General features: G+C 40.5%; 2 protein-coding genes across 6 annotated transcripts; one reads left to right on the top strand and one right to left on the bottom strand.

Annotated features, from left to right (window-relative positions):
• Positions 1-231: 231 nt before the first annotated feature.
• On the bottom strand, positions 232-17,993 carry TATDN1 (TatD DNase domain containing 1). 5 transcript variants are annotated; one of them, XM_056330758.1, is made up of 12 exons: positions 17,918-17,993; positions 16,665-16,730; positions 16,032-16,081; positions 14,011-14,074; positions 12,673-12,816; positions 12,527-12,569; positions 6,992-7,077; positions 6,831-6,871; positions 5,373-5,449; positions 4,604-4,674; positions 3,564-3,690; positions 232-487 (listed from the first exon to the last, which is right to left on the bottom strand). In XM_056330758.1, exons 1-12 carry the CDS (start codon positions 17,937-17,939, stop codon positions 385-387), a joined length of 894 nt encoding a protein of 297 aa, XP_056186733.1. In that variant the 5' UTR covers positions 17,940-17,993; the 3' UTR covers positions 232-384. The 5 variants fall into 5 exon arrangements, with proteins under 5 accessions (XP_056186733.1, XP_056186731.1, XP_056186732.1 ...); XM_056330756.1 differs by having other exon boundaries at positions 16,587-16,730; positions 17,918-17,977; XM_056330757.1 differs by lacking the exon at positions 17,918-17,993 and adding an exon at positions 17,734-17,757 and having other exon boundaries at positions 16,587-16,730.
• Positions 17,938-22,001, top strand: NDUFB9 (NADH:ubiquinone oxidoreductase subunit B9). Its single transcript, XM_056330759.1, is given in 5 exon segments — positions 17,938-18,019; positions 18,022-18,127; positions 18,536-18,728; positions 20,648-20,761; positions 21,750-22,001. Coding segments are annotated over 5 exon segments (627 nt in total). The 3' UTR covers positions 21,882-22,001.
• Positions 22,002-22,063: the final 62 nt, after the last annotated feature.

The following is a 22,063-nucleotide window of genomic DNA, read 5'->3' as shown; positions in this document are numbered from 1 at the left end:
AAAAGATGAAACTGCTAAGCTTTCTGGTAAAGTAGTAAAGCATGCCATTGATGTGTTAAACATTCTGAATTGCCAGTAGTAGCTTCAAGTGCTCTACATGTGAACTCGGCAGCCTGGTATTAGCCTTGTAACGCATACAGGTATTAACAAGAATGGCTAGCTTGGGCTATCCTGGAAATCGATCCTGAATCTTTATGAAAGGGAAACTGAAAAACTGCACAAATGCAGAACACCTTTTTCAAAAGCAGCTTTAATCTTTTACCATTAAAAAAAAAAATCACTACATATTGGCTTCCATTGATAAGAATTTGCAGATATGTTAATTTTTAAGTTTTTGCAATATATTTACTAAAGTTATGCTGAATAAATGTAAGAAAACCAACTTTATATATTTGGAAAGAAGACTTTAATAGTGTTGTTATATAGAGTATTGGCCAACTCAAGCGGGTCATCTTCTCTTACTGCTGCCATTATTTCCAGTATTTGACTAAAAAAGAAAGATCAATATTAGAAAACTCTGAAACTCAGTACTGAATATACTTCAGACTGCTGCATGTGTATGTACAAGTCACTTAAGATTAACCATAAAAACCAACGCTGAGAGCAACAGGGCAGGGTGCTCAGATATGCAAGTAGCTTCACTTTTAAGTCACTAACTGCCATTCCCTTTACACTGAACACTGGTTGCTCACTGGTACAGATTCATCTTTGGTCTTTTGACTCTTGTTTGGAGGTAATTAAACAGCTTTCTGTTTCAAAGAAAGTGTCATTTTGTGGGTGTCTTTATCAATGGTCTTCATTTTTCAGACTGAAATTTGTTAGCCTTTCAAGGCTAAAGCTGCAGGATGAATACAGTGAAAAAAACCTGGTCTATGGCAAACTCTAAATTCCAGATACAGCCTTACCTGACAGTATAGCTGCCATAGTAACTTACTCCTACTTCCCCCTTCTCTAGCTTAATTGTGATTAATGCATTCAGATCTTTGCAGTAAATGTTAAATGAGAAATCTTGGAATGCCCATAGCCTTGATACAAACCAGGAAAAAGAGGCAAAAGAAATAGGATGAACAGCATTAACACTAAGGAACAGAAAAACAAGCCGCTATCTTTCGTCTAGTTACTTTCTTGATTTTCTGTCAGTCTTTCTGGAAAAAAAAAACCCACCAGTATTCCACATAGTTCCTAAGATGCATCACGCTTTCATATTTTTTTTTCCTAGTAGTAGAAAAAAAAATTTCTTGGTGAAGAGCAAGCTTGGTGGTAGGATTTAGTGGTTTTGGGTTTTGGATCTTGCCTCTTAACTTACGCAATGGCAAAACTGTCTTTAAGGAAGACAGAGTAGAAAAAGTTGCTCTTAACGGTTACTGGAATGCAAGTATTTTCGTAGATGCAGAATTAGCCCATTTCATAACCACTGTTGTGCTTTGCAGCCAAACAGCTTCTTGATTTAAGGGGATGTTCCAGATGAGATGGCCTGAGATCTCATCTTACAGAAACAAGTAACAAATACCAAAGAATTTCACCCTTGAAGAGTCTTGGTAGGTCTTACATATCCATCCCCACTTGGATGCAGTTGCATGCTCCATGTTACTCTAACACTGTGTATATGAAATTGCTGAAGGAGGAAAGGAAAAAAAAAAAGCCTCTTGTAGCTAAATTTTTTTTAAAAAATAGCTTCTAAGGTAAGCAGTGGAGTTCTAAAATATATATAAAGCAGAAACATACCCATCAAAATTGAAAGGTGTTCAGTACCATCAAAAAGATAGGTGGAAAATTCTTCCTGCCAACTGAGCTACATTAAACAGTATATATACCCTAAACATGGCACACGCTTTGTGGCCTGAGTCTTAACTTTCCCCTCACACAGATCTTGCTACTTGAAAAGTCACAAAATGCCAATTCTCAGTTACCATACTTGGATTTTTCTGAAGTTTAAGAGGTTCTCAAGTTAGTAATCTACAATTAGTATGGGGTAATGTTAAAGGGACAGTAATTTTGAAATAAGGCTGAACTAAACCAAGATTTTGTTTTATAAAAGGAAGCAGAAGCTGAAGTATAGCATTTGTGTACTGCTCTAGGACAGACTCTGTGCATTTACAGTTCAGGGGTTTCTGAAACGCTTCTGTAAGCTACAACTAGGGCAGCAGACAAAGACACAGGGGTGGTTTTAACACCTGCACGCTTGCTGAAATAGCCTTGTTCAGTAACATACAGGTCCTCCACTTGTGATCAGGGAACTGTTCTCAGTTAATCTCTTCCCCTACTCCAAAATCATGGACTGACCTTAGAAAGTCTTAAAATACTGATTGAGTCCTTCCACGCTAATGTCTGCACTTCATGTTTAAAATGCAAATAAAAGCAGTTTCAAAGGAGTACTACAGTTGACATACTGCATGAAATATACCTGAATGCTAGGAGGTGTCACCATGTCAGCTTAAACTATGCTTCTAGTGTGATCAGTGGTCTTCCAGTTTTTTTCAGGTCTCCCCAAAAAGCAGCAGAATTCCCTTCAGTTCTCAAACTTTTGTTAAAGATACCTTGCTGAATACATAGATTCTTTAGTACTATCTCGAGCACTATTTCATAAGCTAGTTCCAAACAGGTAGTTTACACAGATCTTCACAGAAGTAGATATTTCAATGAAAAAAAAAAAAAAAGTGAAAAATCCCACTTCTGATCAAGTAAACAGGCTGTGCACCTGGATAGGTACAGCTGTGAGCTTTATTTGCTGAAAATTCATTCATGTACTACACAGCAAGAAGAAACCTGCCCAAATTGCTTTTTCTTTTCAGAGGGTTGATGACGAGAAGATGACCGAGAAGACTGGCATAACTTACTAACCAGACTTCAGTAACCGTTGTGAAAATTCAGGCATTTCATCTATCAGTGCTATTTAATGGAGAGAACATTTTCACTAGAACAATGATAACTATTCCTGCTTATCATACCTCTGTGAGAAAGTGTGTAAAAAGGTGGCAGAAAAGCTGCTTCTGTACTTTCTGACTGCCCGTAAGGCCCTGGAGCTTGCTTTTGGTGTTCTGTATGTTGAATGATGTTCCTTGTATCTAAACTTCACCAGATCTGGTGTTTTTAAGCCCATTAGTAGAATGAAGAAATGACCCCAGCCAGACTGACGTGGCAGTTCATGTCACAGGCAGTGCGATAAGAGGCACAGGGACTACTCGGTGTCTCAGTACTGCTGCTTCTGCAGAGGGCTGTACAGCTCCAGTGCTGTATCAGTTGTAAAAATAACTAAGCAACAACTGAGTGAAAGTTACTCAAGCCAGGTTACTTTACAGGGTTTAACCCCTTCTCCCAGGTATCAAGTGAAAAGACAAAACCAGTACTGGTTTCATTTTCAGGGAGCTTTTTATATCCAGAATTGCAAGTGGGAAAATTAGCCTTTTTAAATTTTTCCACAGCCTATAAAGCAAAACCTTCCACAAGTGTCAATATATTTAGAATTCATTTCTATTTACTACATTTCCAGTGAACTGATTTTTTCCATTTTTTCCCCTGTGAGTTTTTAAGTGTTTTAAATAATAGTACAGTAGTACACTTACATTATGTGGCAGGGTTCATTTCTGTCCTTCAAGCAGTGCCCTATTTCCCATTTCTTTTTTGTAGGAAATGTAGTTTTAACGTATTTTGATCCAGCGTGAGTATTTTTCACTCCACACCAAGGTGCATCTAGTTTCATTTGGAAAACACAAAAAAGAATTAGGAGTATGCAATCATTTGAGAATAGGATGAGATAGTTTAACCAACCACTTCCACAGACCAAAGTTCTTGCAATCTCTTTCTAATGGTGACTTCCAATTCAAAATGGAATCCACGAGATCTGGGCAATTTAATATCTTATAATCTTTGGATTTCCACACCATTACCTTCAGGATTTTACATTTTTAAAATATCAGCAACAATAGTACATAACACTAATTTCCTCTGATAAAGACAGCTAGATAAACTGCACGTGTTCCACAGAAACTTCCTGTATAACAGGCCTATACTTCGTGTGCAAATAAATTCAAGGATTTAGGCACTTGGTGGTTTTCCCAGACTTATAAGTACAGTCCTTACTGCCAGTTATTGATAACTGAAACGAACATGCCAAAAAAAAAAAAAAGAATGCATACCTAGTCCATTAAAATCACTGCTTATTAGGCCAAGAGGGGAATTCAAGCCGCCTTCTTCCTTACTCCATTTAAAGAGTAGTTGTTTCCAAATGCCACTACTGCTACCAGTGGTAAGCTCATAGCCACTGCCCTGTGTCTGGCACATCTCCAGCAAGCTAGATTTTAAAAGATATTCAAGCAGGATTCTGGCACCTAGGTACATTTAAAAATGTGGCTTTGTCAATTTGTCCTTTTCATCTTCCCCTGCAATGTCAGGAACTGACACAGCAGCTTAGTTCTTCCAGCAGAAAGCTAGAAAGGAGTATTTCTGGAACCTGTACACTGCTTTCCCAAGTGGAGAAACAGCCAGTCCTTTTTCTACTCTGAACTCCTTAGATCTTGATTCTGCCTTATCATTGTTACACAAGCGTATCTCGTTGCCCAACAGTGTTTTAAGTCACAAACTGACCCCGATAAAAAAATCTTACCAGTCTCTATCATTAATCGTTCGCTAGGAATTGATTTCAGTGTTTCCAAGTTGGCTTCTGTTTTCAACGAGCTAGAAAAATCAGTTTGGTTAAAAAAAAAAATTAAAAAGCATCCAAAAATAATTACTTTGCCTGTTAGAAATGTTTTGCAGCAAAGGCAGCTTTCTAAATAATTTCGTTTGTGAGTAAAATTTGCTTCCCTTTTCAGAAGTACTGCCTGTACATTCAAACTTTGCAGAAAACAGCAGATTTGGATAATTAAGTCAATGAAGCCATCCTACCCCAGTAAGCATGCAGAACCCCTGCCTGCACTGCCCATGCTTGCCTGGCCTCGGCAATCCATGCAGCTTATAAAGCAGTGCTGGCTGGCTTTTGGCCAGGTAGCTGCTGAAAATTCAGACTGCATAACCAGCAGATGAGAGGCTGCTCAGGTTACATTTGCATTACTCCTGGATTTCACATGGCAGCTTAAAATTACACCATTTTTTAAACAGTTCTCAGGACTGGTTCCACGTTCAACAACCTTATTTATTTACAAGCAAGGACTGACCTGAGGGTAGTAGAATGGACCTAAGACTAGATTAACTTGCTGAGCTGTAATTTAAGAACTTTTTATGGCTTACAGACTAATGAGTGCAATTCTAAATCTGTCAGATGATTAAGAGTCGTGAGCTTTGCAAACTTGACCTCATTGTTTAAAAGAAAGCAATGAGGTCACTACACTACAGCTGACATTTTACAATAGTTTTATTTCTTGTAAGGAACTTACCAGCCATTTATTCCAATATAAAGATCCAAATCTATCATAGCTGCTGCTTCTTCCTTTGTGCCATCAAAAGAATGTACCTAGAACATATATAAATACAGATGCACACATACATACAAATATATGTACTTCATTTAAAACTCCGATCATTTAAAGGTACGTATTAGGCTTTATTTGTGTCACAAATACCTTTGATAGCATGCATTACACATCAATATGAACATATATATGGACACGGCTCAGTTGATTCTGAATTTGGGCACAGTTCAGGCTGAAGCCCCTTGAATACTGCAAAAGAAGTGGTTATCGTGTCTTTATTAGTGATAAATGTGTAGAAAAAGCCTATCCAGTGGTACCGCTTTTGCCCCAGGAACTTCCTGTAGCTGATAGCTGTGAGACCATACACAAGAAATAATCTTGTGCACACTGAATTTTGACATTCTTTCCTCAGAATTCCCTGCAGAGCACTCTCAGGGACATAGTAACAGCAGCGTTACATTCTCCAGAGATTTTAGTCCGCTGAGCTAGAGAGACAGTCTATTTGGTCATGTCAGGGACTAAAGAGGCAAGTGGCAGGTCTACAAAGAGCGTAATGCATCTGGGAACCACAGCTTCTCAGCCTGAGTGGTGTAAAGAGACTGCCTGCTTCCCCATGCTGTGAGGGGGACAGTCAGCTGCAGAGGGTGCTTGTCAGCTCTCCACTAGTCACCAGTTTTGCAGAAAAAAGAAAGGAAGGAAGGAGAGACTATAAGGTATTACGTAAGAGCACAACATGCAAAGTACTGAGCTAGAAGGTTTTTGTGGTAATGAAGGGGAAACCTGGGGACTGAGGTATTATTGTAGGAAGTATGATCTGATGTGAGTATGACAGAATAACCCAAGCATTTATTACTTTTGGAACCCCCCCGCCCCACCATAACGGAAACCTGAAAGAGCATTGCTGGATTTTCCTAACCATTTCATCCAAATTTTTCCAGTTACGCTTTCAAATTAAAATACATGGTCTGAATATCTAAAGACATAAAGTAATCAAAAGTTACACCTGGATCTAATTTGAAAATTATGTCCAATATCAGAAGCAAATGCTTGAGGTTACAGCTTCCACTGGGAACACGCATCTTAAGTTATCTGTGGTCTGAAAGGACTGCAGTTACAGACACTGAAGAACTGGGAAGAGGCCAATGTCAATTATAAGGTGCTTAAACTGCCCTTCTGGACAGGCCAAGAAAAACTGCTCATGTCAGCTGCAGAGATTTTTCTCAGCCTATCTTCTTACCTTGCAAAAAACCTGCTGAATAAGCAACAAAAATAAAAATACTAGAAGGGTCTCGAAAACATTAATTAATAACTTAAACAGGAAGAATACCCAGATTCTTGACAAACAAGAAGTTGCGTATTAAGCAACAATATTCACACATGTGCAAATGTAAAAATGAATGCTACACTGAAGCCCATACTTACCACACCTCCTACAAATCTATCTCTGTTTCTTCTCACTATGTCTATGAAACAAAACAAATAAAAATGTTAAACAGCTTTATAACAAAGGTGAAAGATTCAGGCTTCCAGATTTTTCATACTCAGAATTTGCTCTGAATATGAAATTCTCAAACAAAACCCACCTAAAAATTCAGCATGTGAGTTTCTACAGTGGAGAAACATGGGCAGCTGCGTCTGCTCTGACAGGTCAAATTGTTTTTCAAAATACCTGTAAAATAAAAATCACCTTTAAACAGCAACTCAGTGTAAGAGCAAATAGACAGCAGAAGAGTTTTTTCCAGCTTTTGTCCTCCAGAACTAAAGACTGAATTAATGGATTTGCCATGCAAAAGCTGTTATTTGTGCAAGGATTTAAAAGGAACTCTTTCCCATGGTATATTCGCATAGTAGTGATCTATGCTGGAAGACAGGTAAGTGGCCAAGAGCATCACTACTGAAGAATGCACACATATATATGCTAAGCATGTACTCTTGTGTAGTGTGGGCGGTGGAGTTCATTTTTATCTATTTATTTTTAATGAAAGAGGAATGGACTGTTCTTCCCACAAAGCTTTGAAACGTCAGGAATTGGAGTGCAGATCACACAGAGACCACTATTTCAAGAAGCACTAGTAAATGGGGGGAGGGGGCAAGTGAGGGAGCACTATGCGTGCTTCTATAGCCTCAAAGGGCCAAACTGCATCACAGCTGGCTGACCTCTACAGTAAGAATCCAGAGGTTTTGTTTGCCTTTCCATGAAGGTCAGTCTTTCCTCTCCTGGGGTGGAACAAATACCAATATTAGGTATCTTACTTCTGCCCCATTCTGCCTCCTGTCTTCACACTTTCAGAGTCTTCCACTGTTCCCTCTCCTCTCCTTAGTGTGCCTGCATCCTCTCCTTTTCACTCCTTTTTCTCTCTCTCCTACTTCCTGCTCCTAGTATTCCCTTTGAAAGGGCAGTTAACAGCGAGGCTGCTATCCTATGAAGAGACATTAAATGTGGGCAGAGGGAAGGTTAACTGGATAGCCAGTCCCCCTAGTGCAGTTTCCAATGGAAACTAATCAGCACTGAACTAACCCATCACTTGCCATTTGTGGCTAGTTCTGCTCCAAAAGCATTATCGTTTACCATTTCTGTCTGCCACGCTACACCCAAGCATGTAAATTACCAATGCTCTGGAAACACAGCAGAGGAATGTATGCATGGCAGAAGGCCAACAGTGCATAGGTGACTCAGTATCCATATACGATTTGAAATATGACATTATTTGGACAAGGCAGGAAAACAGCATTGCCTGTCCCGACAGGCTGGGGCTATATGCACATATCTGATTTCTTTATGTGTTGCTGTTAAAAGCAGTCCAGGGCACTGGGGCATTTCCATCATCAAATATCAGTCACATTTCAAAGGCAAATCAAGCGCCCACATACTGCTGCGTATGATTCACATAACAATCAGGAAAAAGGAACATCAAGCCTTTAGTTTGATGCACATTCCCCACCCCACCCCCCAAAATAAAAAGCCAATACAACTGGTCATTTCATTTTGTGTAATTTTCACTATCTTCTGTACATTCTGTACATTACTGTTTGATACCTCTCTGATAAAAATTACCTTTGCTGTTTATCAGTGCAGATCTTTGAGATAAAACAGGTGGAACAGAAATCAACCAACATTAAAAACTGACATAAAAATTCAGGAGAATGAATTACACATACTTTGAATCTTCTTTGTCTAGATACTGTGCTTAGTTTAGCTTGTTTGACTAAATATAAATTTACTTGCAACTCATGATTGCTCTTGTAGCTAAACAGCTAGAGGTGCTTGATTATTGGTGTGGGTTGTTTAAACAGAAGACTTGCTTCATATGGGAATGAGGTTTTAGAGACCGAGCTGCAAATAGTTTCCTAAGTAACCTACTGGCCAATTTCAATCTGATCTGGAGAAGGGCTGTGGTCCTGAAAGTACAAAGTTTAGTGCGCCTACAGACGGAAAAGCAACTCAAGCTTCTTCTAATCCTAGCAACAATAAAGCCTAAGACATGCTGCTACTACCCCATTCACCTCCCCTCTTTGACAAGGCAAGTTCCTGAAGGGTGGGGTGCAGAGAAAGAGCATGAGAAACCCTGGAAAAGCATGAAGAAACCAGACATACAGTGATCAGAATGGTAACAAAGTAAGTCATTAGGAAACTAAACCTTACTAGTTCCAGTGCTTAAGGAACAAGCTTTCTCTTTGGGCAACTAGACTGTCGTTCAATATATGCTGGTTCTGTGTTGGTTCTTGATAAGGAAGTTTGGAAATACTTCTGCATGGTTGTTTGCAGGTTTAGTTTTGATCATCAAGGTCAAACGCTGTGGGATTTTCAGATTTGGGATCAAGACACTAAAGGAGCTGAAGCAAACCCTTGCTGAGGTAGATCTCCAGACAAACAATTACGGAATGATGTAAGAGTTACAGTGCATGTGATGTTGTTCGCCCCCTCCAATTTGCTTAAGAAAACGCCTGTTACTGTGTCACTACGCCCCACAAATCCCTCCCAGTAGTACAGCAGAAGTGAAGCTTCCGTATTAGTCCATTTATAGCGTGACCTTCATCATAATATAAAGGCGGTACCTTCACCTAACCACCATTCAAATCACCATTTTCTGTTGGAAAAGTTATGTGAATGAAGAAAAATTCCGAGGGAAAAAGAAGTCCTCAGGTATGCTACAACAAAGGAATTTCATCTTTATCAGCTTTTAGATCCCAGAAAAAAGGATAAAACACCATGTTCATTTTTACAGGTGAAAATTATCTGGAAGAAAACACGGCGTAACTAACTAGAAAATAATGATTAAACATTAAACAAAACAAAGGTCACGCTCAGATACCCACTGGGAAACTGCCATACTGCTCTTCCACCGGGTAACTGTGCAGCTGCTTGCTAGCTATCCCAGTGACTGCTGCAGCACCTGAACTACAGATCAGCTGAAACCCAGGGAACTGCCTCCATACATTTCACACTATGCCCTCCTTTTTTTAGTTCATTTATCAAGCATACATGGAATATTGATTTAAAAACTCACTACCCAGTCTGCTAAAGGTCAGGAAAGCCAGACTGACTCCAACTCTGTAGGTTTCAATTAGTAGAAATAAAAACAACCCCAAACCTTGACCATGTTTCACAAACATGGAGGACGAAAAGCAGAGAATGCTGTCCTTTTACAAAACACAGAATTTACAAACACAGTGTTTGCAGGCATCTGTCCTGGAGGCTTTCAGTATTTCTTCACTCCCGCATATTTCTTGCTTTCTGTTTTTTTCAATCAGTCCTGCCAACTGCAATTTCCGGCAAGGGCTCTCAACAGATCTCTTAGACATTAGATTTATGTATTTCATATAATTTACTGAAATAGCTCATATAATGATAGAAAGCCTTTATCAGCCTCAATTAGAAAGGACTCACCTACCACTTTAAAACTGACTTCTCTTCTACCCTGTCTCCTCTTTCCTTACAACCCAATTTCAGTGCACCCAATTAGAAGTTCTTCACTACAGGTCTTCAGCTTCAGTCCACTGGATAAAGGAAATCAGGTGGGGTTTATTTCCTCCCAATAATATCAAGGCAGTATGTATCTTAAAATACGATATTCCATCAGTGGTTTAGTTTGCCACAGCAAAGAAACAGGTTGCGCTTCAAGATGTGCTTTGCTGAAATTTGTGTACACTGAATTCTACCAGGAAAAATTCTGCCCACTTTGCTGAAGGTTTTACTGTATGACTGTAGCATTATGAAGAAATTAACTCTACCTACTGCTAACCTGTAGCAATTAGAAAAAAATGCACAACTAACCACTGCCCCCCAGTGACTAATTTACTCAGAACAATAACCTGCAAGTGCAGTCCATTAATCACTCCTCTTAAATGAATTTACCACTTGTATCTTTCAGTCAGTTCCCTCTGTGGACAGAAGTTCTCAGTACAAGAATGCCAGCTCATTTTAGGGGCTGTGCTAGCTTCTTTCCATTCAGCAGCTATGCTGCTCTTGTGCTGCACTTCACCTCCTCCCCTGGGCTGCTCTAGGATCTCACGAATCTTCGTCAGGCCTTGGCCTTTGAGTCACGAGTTGGGCAGTTAAGCGCCCCTTGACTGTACCAGCACCTCTTGCATGGCTGAGGTGGAGAATGGCACTGATTGTACCAGGAACTCCTGGTAGGGAACAAGAGTGGAGATAATCAGTCATTTCCCGATAGCCCTGGAACATTCCTGACACAAATCGCCGCCCAAGTGGAATGGTACCATTGACACTGGAATTTTGAAAAACCTACCAGCTCAGGTTATGGCCAGGATGGAAATTTATGCATGACTGAAGCCAATCATCTCTAACCCTATGAACAGTGGTCCTAAGTGAGACCCTTTGAGCTCTTCTGGACTGCAGCGGGCTACAACCAGCATGTGGGACACCTCTCAGAGCTCATGAACTCGCAGGTTTGTGAAGTTTGGAGAACCATCGCTGAAAGCTGATGGGGCCTGGACTGAAACCCCCACTCGTTGAGGCTCAACCCTTCACTGGTTGAGAAATGCCAAGGTATTCAAAGTCAGTATTTCACTGAACTAGAGGGGAAATTTTAATAGGTATACCTTTGTAAACATAAGAGATCTCTACACATTTTCCTCTTTATGTCTGTGTGCATTTGAACTGATTTAGATACCCTATCTATAATTAAGTTACTGTTGTGATTGCAGTAAATCCTATTGATTCGCTTTGTAAATGTTAAATTCATCAATGATTAAGTGTTGCTAAAATCTTGAGATCCACCTTAAGCTCTGAATAAACCTTAAACATCCTTTAGACACAAACCATTGACCAAGTCTGAGACTAAGATTTGACCTAGCTGCACCTAAGCCCTGTCACGAGTTTACAAAGCAAGGGGGTCTACTCTGAACCTCATGACTAAATGCGAGGGTCTCCCTTACCATTTTGTGTCTCCAGTCTGTATCTAAATTCTAGCTCAATTCTCCTTTGTATGTTTCATCCATGCAATAAGTAATAGTGTGAACTTTGCCACTGAATCTCTGAAGTCACACTCCCACAAATTCATATTAAAACTATCTTCACTAGTAACATTGATGGTGATTCTTTAAACAACCTAAACCACTCATCCTCAACAGCTGCATATATTACTTCAAAACACAGATCTCTGCAGCTCCTAAGACTACCTTTATTGTCAGCTCTCAATTACCTGCTCCCAGCTAACACCTGCCTTACTACAAGCCCATTTTTCCCCACTGCTGACTACCCTTTTTGACAGTTCTCTTCCCTTCCCCATGCATGTCACTGAACAACCCAATTCTTCTGTCATTGAAGTGTTACAGTTATTTTCCCCATGAGTCTCTAAGAGTTCTCACTATTAGCAAGAATGAACATCTGTCACACCCAGAAATCCACAAATTCTGATCACTTTTACAGAAAAAGACATGTTAAATCAACACCAGGCAGGTAGCAAAATTTAGCACATAGCACTACTTGAATGTAGGCATTTTTCTTTAAAGTCCCATTTTTACCAAAAAACCCCCAACATAACCCTGCAAATTGCATGTCTATACTTGACAAAATGCTACATGGTAGAACACAAGATAGAAAACACTCCTGTAAACTGCTACAAGTCAACTTATATTCATTACAAGTTTCTTACTTGAGTTGGATGTCCTTTGGGCAAAATTCTAATCTATCAAAATCTACAAACAGAAAGAACAAAAAAACCCACTTAGTATTGCAGGATTTTTTTAAATATATGTCTAGAAAAAAAAAAAAAAAAAAAAGTACTACGACAACACTTACCCAGGCCACATTCTCCAACTGCTATTACCTTTGTCTTATTTTTTTCAACCAGATTTTTTAATTCAGATAAATACTGTTCAGGGCTACTCTGCTCAAATTCTCCACAGCGGGTAGGATGACAGCCAACTGTACTGTAAAACATATCTAAAGCAAGACAGTATTAGAAGGTTTTAAGAAAAAAAACCAACAAACAAACCACACACACAACAAATTATGTAAGTACAGATCGTAACTGTATATGGACTTTTTTTTATTGCTCATAATTTTAAAAGAAAATTCCCTTTGACCATCTTTATCTTGGTAGCGATTTTATTAGACAGGTATTTTCGGCTTTAAAAATGTCAGACAGTATCTCTAGTGGGGTGTTTCTTTTTAGCAGACATTTAGTGTACTCCAAAACTGCAACTCAAAGCTGAATTATATTCTGGTGGAGCAGCCCTCAATAAATCATACAGTTGTTGAGGCTGGAAAAGACACTTTGTTCAAAATGCATCGGGTTATCCTCAGCTGTACAATTTGCAGACAGCATGCTATTTCCCTCATGTGCCTCTACATTAGCTGTTACAGAATTTCCCAAGCAACATCTAGCCTGATTTAACAAAGTATCTAATCTAGATCACTTTAGTGCCAAAACTAACATTTCTCTTAAGTGCCTTTATGGAGAACCTAAAAGCGTGGGGGGAAGGAAAGACTACGTAGGGCCCTGAGCAACTTGACCTAATATTAAAGCTAGTCCTGCTTTGATGAAAGTAGAGGTAGATTGGGTTGGACCAAATTACCTCCTCAGGTTCAAATTATTCTATGGTTCCGTTCACAGATTACACTTCAAATACATATTTGAACTAAACCACGTTAAGTAATTAGTGGAGTGATATTTGCCTAAGGAAAAAAGAAGAGACATTCCTTTCCACAGGAAGAAAGGGAAACTTGGAGAACCAGGAAGAGAAAGATACCTCTCTTGTTCAAGCTGGTCATGACAGACTGGTAAATAAAAAACAAACAAAAACACACCAAAAAACATATATTCCACACCATATTAGCATCCTATCTTATTTATAGAACAGACCCTCATAAAAAAAATTTTATTGCAGAAATTTCCTGTAATTTCTATTTTATTTAGAAGTAGAAACTGCAGGAAAGACCAATTCCTTCCAAGACACATGGCTCTCAAGAGCAACACACAGAAACTCATACACAATGCATTCATCCCATTCTGAAACATAATTTCTCATTTTAATCTGAGATTCTGTAAAACCCCTCCAAGGGCAGGGTCCTTCTGAACTGTGAGTGGAGAAGGTTATATTTTTGACGGACAGTATAAGTTCAAAATGAAAATACCATTTGTCTGTGCCAGCTGCAATGCATCTTTACTATCTTGTAGACTCCCACCTGTAATCAAAAACTTGAAAGAAGAAAAGTACTGTCAGGAAGTATGTTCTTCTTTGAACATCAAACAGAATGTTTAAGAAAACACTAAGATATAAGTAAGAATCTAGACAGAGAACATCAGAATACAATTACTATTACATATATAACAAAATTTCATAAATCAGTAACAAACCTCAATGGTCTTCAGTAGCTAGTAAATATACTATGTACCAAAACCTGATGGTTTTTTTCTTTATCAAGTATCTTCTATGCTAAGTATTTAAACCATTAAATGAGTAAAATACTTCTATTTGCAGCAATGTTACCTTCATTAGACAATGACCCAAAAAGCTTTATTTGTATTCAAGAAATAATATTCAGAAACATTCTCCCTGTCTTACAGGTGGAAAAACTAAGAACTCCCAAACAACCAAAACAAGACATGAGCAAGCAAGCAGATAAACCAACTAAGGAGTCTGTATCAAGACTAAGTATTACAGATTTAGGAATTTCTGGCTCTGATCTTTTATTTTTACCTTAAGATCAAAGGTTATCACACCAGAATTGTTGCTTCCAGTGCTTTTTGAACCACCACTTGCAGAATATTGCACCCTAGGTCCTAATAAATCATGACTACACTGTTCTTGGACAACTCTTATCCCTACACACAAAATACACCAGCCTCAGTCAGTGCCAGGCCAGACATTTCTGCAGTATGCTTAGTTACACATGGATGCATCCCAACAGCATCACCAGAAAAATAAACTAAGCTGAAATTGGCTCAGTGTACATACAGCACAGGGCAAAACTTCACAAAAAATTACCATAAATCAGAAGCTATATGGAAAAATAAAGTATTTTCAAGTAAACAGATTAAGTTTCTAGGCAAGTAGAAACAGTCTGGGATGGAACAAACTTCTGACACCATACAGGCCAGTAGCAAGACTGAAAACAGGTAAGGACAGGCAATTTCTGAATTCCATTTCTGTATCCACCGTGCATCTTCGAAAAGTTACGTGGCTAATCTATTTTTGATGATAAAATAGAAAATTGCCACTTACTTTCAGAGGGTGCTATAAATATTAAACTGTTCTTATACAACACATATAAACGCAGTAAATGTGACAATGATTCTGTATATGCTGCAGTGTGGTAGCTTCTCCATCACTGGAGTTTCTTTTTTTTGTCTCCCAGTTTATTTCCCACTCCTCAGATGACAGTCTTTCAGGAAACTTGTCAGATGTCTGTTCCTCTTCTAGAGGAGGATTTATTTCTAATCCACCAGCCTTATTAGTACAGTAGAACAGTATGTGACAGTATGCACTGTATTCTATTTTAATTCATGTTTTTGCCTTGCCAATTTAAGAAGTTGAGAGAGATATATAGGCAGGCTGTACTAAAGGAGTGTGGCGCACAGCTCAAAATACCAATTTCAAGCTAAGAATTACAAACCTGCACATAATGATGAAGTTTTAATACACGTAAGCCGGTATTTACTAGCAGACATTCAGATGTCTCAACTGTGTAAGAGTTTATGGGCACTCCCAGCTCTTCTGCAATTACCAGTTTCCTTTACAAATAGAAATATCTGAAGTATCTCGATCAGAAGAATTTTTGAGCTTTGAACTGTAGCAATTAACTGTCAGGTATCACACAGGATACAAGGAGGAGTGGTACCCATAATACAACATGGAAAATCATGTACTAGTTGATTGCAATAGGTCAGAGGAGAACATCTTTCTGTTGAAACTGTACAAAAGAAACTCTACATACACATCACATAGCTCTGAACTTCAATAATCAGCATTTAGTGATCTGTGCAAATCAAAGACAACACTATGCACAGAACACTAGCTTTACGCTATCGAAGGAAGTTACTGCATTTTCCACTGCAAGTTCCAGAAACATTTGTTTTAATAGGGGAGCACTCAAAAACCAAAGTATTATAAAGCAGTTTAAAATATAAAATTAATTTTATTATAAGAAATTACCTTTTTAACACCAACTTTGACTGCTCTCTCTACCACATCCAAGAAGTCATCTGCAAAAGTACATAAAGATGTCATAAATTGAACTTGAGGTTTCACAGCATAATTTAACTACTTTTCAAGTAAAAATCACTTTCATGCAGTCAAAATGCCTATCATAAGCAATCTTTAAACCACACTTGACTGATCTTTTGAAGACAATAACTGAAGACCCAATTTGAATCCCAAGTAAGGAGATGTCCTGGTTTTACATCTATATCTAAAGGCCATGAGAGCAAAAAAAGCATGCTATAATTAGTAACTATGATTCAGCAATGCAACACTTTGATAGTTTATTGTTCATATTTTCAGATCAATTTTTCCATGCAATCCTAAAATAAATAGATCAGCCACTGTTCATTTTGCTCTAGAAGCAGAGGTACCTGTATAGCAGCTTAATTACAATTAAAAGAATGTATTTTGATTAGAACATCTAACTTATTTTATCACACTTTCTTCTTCAAGCACTAGTAAATAACAGGCATCCAGTTTTTGACGAGAAAAAAGAAAAACTCTAACCTCATGTTCTGACATGCAAGAGGTTTCTATCTTAATGAAGGTGATCCTGTCTTTCAGCAGATGCAAAGAAACATTCACCTTGATGTTTTTGTGTTCCCCTGTAGATTCCTCTGAACATAGGATCTGTCAGGTTAATACCAATATCTATGAAAAAACAAAGACAGAAATCAGATGTTACAGTCGCTCTACATTTTATTCTGAGCATTAACCAACTAGCGTATCTTAATAGCCCCCAACTATCACACTGACAGCCCACAAAAAGCTTAAGCATGAGTCTACTTGCATAACTTGAGTTTACTGCTTCCTAGAAGTAACAGAAAAATAAAATTTGGCCCTCTGCGCAACTCCAGACTTCTACGAGTGTCTAAGATGCCCTCAGAATCACCAAAGCAAACACACATATACTGTTTTTCGCAAATAAATCTGCTTTCCATGTGAGAATACAGGTTTACTCCAACAAGCAGTAACAGGGAAGGAGAAACACAGCATCTGACACACAACCTTTACATGGGGGAAGCAGCAGACCACCTCATACAAGCTGCCCGTTTTCCCTCCCTACTGCCCAGGACCATCCAGCCTGGGAGCTGCACAAGCCAGACAGCCTGCAATGCAGTCACGGACCGAGGCTGCTCCAGCCTTTGCCTGGCTCCCCGGGCTCTCCCTGGGCTGCAGCCTGGCGGAGCAGGACTGAAGCCCGGGGTTCAGGAGCAGCCACCTCCGCAGCTGCCAGAGCCCACGTTTCTAGCGAGGTTTCTAGTGAGAAGGGAAATTTTCCACGTAGCGTTAGGCTGCTCAGTCACACGGAAACTTCAACCTGAACCGACCTTCTGAAGTTATTCACATACTTCCCGCCGAATTCCCTAGAAATAGCAACATTTTCAACGAAGCCAACTCCATACAATTAGAAACCGACCACGACTAAGGTGCCAATGCCAAAAAGGGGATGAGGGGCGGCCAGAAAACCCAGAGTTTCGGGATAAGTTTGCGGAGCCACGCAGCAGCCCCTCAGCGCCCTGCGTGGAGCCCCCAGCGACGGCAGAACCCTTCCCAAACACTTCTCGCAGGCTGAAAGGCAGCCTGCATCTCCCCGGAGCCACCGAGAGGGACCACAGAAGGCGACCAGCCTTGGCTGAGGGGCAGGACCTACCCAAGAGCGGGCCGCCCCCCGGCCGCCACGCTCGGCCCCTCACTGAGCGGGCGGCGAGCACAGGCGGCGGCGTCTGCCTCAGCCTGGCAGCGGGCGGGGTACAGAAGGCCCTAGAGGGGAGCAGCCAGGCCGGCCGGCCGGGGCACAGACATCCCCCCCCCGCCGCCTCTGCCTCTCCCCTCACCGATAAACTTGGCGCGGCTCATGGCGGCGGCGGCTGCAGCGCGAGCGACGCGCCTGCGCGCGGCCACGCCCTCCGCCTTCCCGTCGGCCCCCGCGCGCGAAGGTGAGGCGTAGGGCACCCCGGCATGGCGGCCTACCTGACGCACCGGCAGAAGGTGCTGCGGCTCTACAAGAAGTCCCTGCGGCACCTGGAGTCCTGGTGCATCCACCGGTGAGAAGGACGAGGGGAGCGGGCCTGGGGAGAGGGAGGCCTGGCCTTCCTGGGAGCGGGGCCTCTCAGCTGTCCGCGTACCCGGGGGCGGGCTGGTGGCCGGCCTTCCCCGCGGAGACGGGGTGTTGAGCTTGGCAGGGGCTTTGTCCTCGTCCCTTCCTTCCTTCCCTTCCTTCCCTTTCTTCCCTTCCCTTGCCCTAGGCGTGGTTGAATGGGTGAGGGAAAAGCCTTGAGGGTCACTTGCCTGTGCCTGTCGTAGAAAAAGGACGGTGCACCAACAGGAGCTCCTCAGAGGCTGGTTTTTGCGGTAGGGGTGACTGGTGATGTTGCCAAGTTTGGTTTTTTTTTTCCGTATGTGATTAGTGTTTTCCTCCAACTTACATCGCTGTGTGTAACCTCTGTCTGTAGACACAAGTACCGCTACTTTGCCTGCCTCCTGAGAGAACGATTTGATAAGAACAAGGATGTGAAGGATATGGTGAAAGCTACAGAGCTGCTGAAGGCAGGTGAGGTGGAGTTCTGGGCAAACCAGCATCCTCAGCCGTACGTCTTCCCTGACTCCCCTGGGGGCACTTCCTATGAGAGATACGAGTGCTACAAGGTAAGGTGGCCTATAAAGTTGTGTGTTACTGTCTTACCTCATTCTTTTAGTGAATGTAGAATGCATTAAGTGGACTTTCATAGGGCTGCAGCTTCACTCAGCAGTATCATTTCTCTAGTACAGCACTGCTAAACATAGTGCTGCTTGCATGGGAGAAGCTGTCCTGCTTGTCTCATCCTTGAAAATGGAGTTTATTGGTCTGTCTGAACACAGCTAGCTTCTTTTTACTGGGATAATCATCAGCTCTTTTGCCAAATGGAAGCAGCCCCACGGTGGGTCAGGCAGGCATAGTGAAAGAGTTGGAGCTGAGCTGTGAGAGTAAACAATGCGGAGAAAGCTGTGCTGCCCGTCGTGTTGCCATCTGGTCACAGCCTTGGTTTTTCTCTGGTCTTGTCAGATGATGGCTTGGCTGTTAGGGGACTTCACTCGGTCCCATCATTCTTCCAGCATCTTGAGTAATTGAACAGTTTATCATTTCCCTTCATATGCTGTAGTGCCAGATACATATTTTTTGTATTTGTTGTGTTGCTGTGTGATATGCGGTATGCCTGAAAATAGAAGCCATATTTTTAGAATCTAAGGCACTTCTAGAGGCCTTTTTTCCCCTGAGATTCTTCTCTTTAGGAGTAAAGAAACAGGTTTTGTAGAAGAACACAGGGTTTTCACTTCCTTGGCATTGGCTCCCTTAATGTATTACAAGAAGTTGATACTAAGCTAGAGAGTGTATGCACCCATTTTCTCCTGAATTTGAAGAAAGTGCTGACACAGGAATAGATCCGATGAGATCTTTATGCATCAGAAGCCACGTGAAAGGAAGACTGTAGATTTATCAGAGGCAAAAAACCCCCACATATGAGTGAAAAAGGGGAGAGGAGGACTTAAGCTTATGCCAAAGTTGCAGGTCTTAGCAGTAGTAGAGGTAATAGTGAGAGAATCTGGGCAGAAAAACAGCCATTTGAGCAATAAATGGTCAAGATTAGTCTTTATATAAAAAACAGAAACTCATGTATGTTCTCTGTTCTTTGCCTTGTTTGATATGCTAAAACTGTCCTTTAACAAAATGGCTGTCATCACAGGAGTTTGATGCGTTGATATATCAGTAACCGTCTGTTGTGGGTGCTGCTACAAAATGTAATTTTTAGATCTCGGGCTGTTTGATAATTTTAATTCTTTGGGGTGTGTGGATTTTTTTTTTTTTTAAATATTATTATCAGGCCTGCTATTTCTGTTCAGTCAAAGGTTTACTCGGTGATGGAAATCACAGCAGGAAACCGGAAGTGTAAATGTTACTGGATGAATGATGGTATTGGAGCAACTTTGAATTCTCTTTTTTTAAGAATTGTGGTTTTTGGTGGGGTTTGGTTTTGTTCATAATTGTTCCTGTCTTTAAAATGTTAATATTTAGTGATACACTGTTGCAGAATTTTAAATTTCACTTTTTTCTTGATTGGACATGTTAGAGGTCAGGCTAATACAAAGATCCTAAAGACCACGAATTTTTCAGTATAAATTAATAGTTGGAGGAAAGGATCTCTAACCTGCTGTCTTTGGGAGAAGGAGAGGAAGAAATGAGATCTTCTCTTCCACCTGATGGAATTAATTTGAGAACTTTAGAACAAACTGACGTGACCTGGGACTTGTCTGTGCTATCATTTAAGCCAATCACTATGTTGTCTTCCTATGACTTAGGATAATGTGTGAAACAAAGACTAGAAGTACTGACCTCTGCCATGCAGTGCCTTGAGATTAACAACAGCCAAGTAGCTATTTAATGGTGTTTTATATAGTACTTTATTTCCTGGTTTATTTATCCATTTTAATAGTGGCTTCAGTGATTGCGTTTAGTTCTTTTCTATTTGTATACTATATATAATTCCATATATAAACCTGATTATATAAATTAAATTTTTCTTGAACAGCTTCCTGAATGGTGCTTGGATTACTGGCATCCATCTGAGAAGGCAATGTATCCTGATTACTTTGCCAAACGAGAGCAATGGAAGAAGCTGCAGCAGGAAAGCTGGGATAAAGAGGTCAGTGCTCACTCGATGCACAGTAAAGCCTCTTTAGCACACAAGTATTTTGTGTGGCATTTTGATGGGTTCTTGGAAAAATTATCGAATGCTTACTGTGGGCTCATTTAGAATCTGCTTTATTAGAACTCTTGCCAGTGTGAAACACTGACTTGACCTAAAATGCCTCCAGAGGGACCACAGTTAGAGCTTCTTGAAGGCTTTGAAGGGAGTGGGAAGTTAAAGCTGAACCTGCAACCATGTTTCAGGTAGTACAGGGCTGTTGTAGCAGTTTTTTGCTAAAAGAAATTCCAGAGTGGGATGAGAGGAGATTAGTCACCAGAGAATTTCGCTTCTGCTGCTGTGAAACTGTGACACTTGGTTGCACCTTTGCCAACTGACAGAACACTGTGGCAAGTCACTTTCAATCAAGTCTAATTTCTGGCCATCCTAAACTGAGATTCAGTTGGGAAAAGCTGATGTTCTTAGAATAGTTCTTTAATTCAGTTATAGAGAAATAGTCGTATGTAGTATGGCTGGTACTCATTAGAATTAACACAGTGGCAGCCAGCACTTGCGCTGCTTCAAGAAAATTGTATTGAAAAGATCTGAAGGGCTGTTGGTGGCATGCAGAAATAGATGTCTCCTATGGACTGGACTGGAAGTTGTTCCAGAATTGTATTATGTGGCAGCTTTCCAAGCAGCAAGAGAATTCAGTCTGTTTAATGTAGCAATGGTGGAAATAATGACCTTTTTATGTATAATTTCTCTTGTAAATCGCTTTTTACTCCTAAAAATTCCTTCTCAATTAGGTAACACGAGCCTGCAATGATTACTGAGTTTAAGTGAATACTGGGAAACATGAAACCTGTCTCAACTGAAGGCATTAGTGTGGTTACCCCCTTCTGAAATGGGGGCCAGTTTAGCTTACTGCCTGGGCACAGAATGAAAACTACAGTTTGGAAACGTGCATTTATGTACTAAAGCGATTTTATGTCTCGTCTTCTAGATTAAGCAGTTAGAAGAAGAAACTCCAGCTGATGGTCCAAAAACTGAAGCTTTGCCTCCAGCACGTAAGGAAGGGCATCTGCCACCCCTGTGGTGGCACTATGTTACAAGACCTCGTGAAATGCCGATGTAAAAGCATTATTTCATGTGAGAATTGAAGCAGTTTATCTTCTGTAGGCAGTTGACATGCCAGTGATCACATGCTACTCTAAATAATACAAAATAAACGCAAATAAAGCAGGAGAAGGCATTATTCTGACATACTCTTCTTCTATAGCATGCGCACGCTTCACTTCCAGTTTGTGCAGTGTAAAA

The sequence above is a fragment of the Falco biarmicus genome, chromosome 3 (genome assembly GCF_023638135.1).
Source record: "Falco biarmicus isolate bFalBia1 chromosome 3, bFalBia1.pri, whole genome shotgun sequence".
In the NCBI taxonomy this organism is placed as follows: Eukaryota; Metazoa; Chordata; class Aves; order Falconiformes; family Falconidae; genus Falco; species Falco biarmicus.
The sequence above is the reverse complement of the archived record's forward strand: the minus strand, read 5'-3'. Positions and strand labels throughout refer to the sequence as shown.

Bases quoted from the DNA above. Each gene is read 5' to 3' on its own strand.
- TATDN1 (XM_056330758.1), bottom strand. From the start codon at position 17,939: ATGAGCCGCGCCAAGTTTATCG. The intron at 3,691-4,603 runs GTAAGATTTTTT...AAATGAAACTAG, and splicing joins ACGATTAATGATAGAGACTG to ATGCACCTTGGTGTGGAGTG. The intron at 488-3,563 runs GTAAGTGTACTA...TTTCTTTTTTAG, and splicing joins AATGAACCCTGCCACATAAT to TCAAATACTGGAAATAATGG.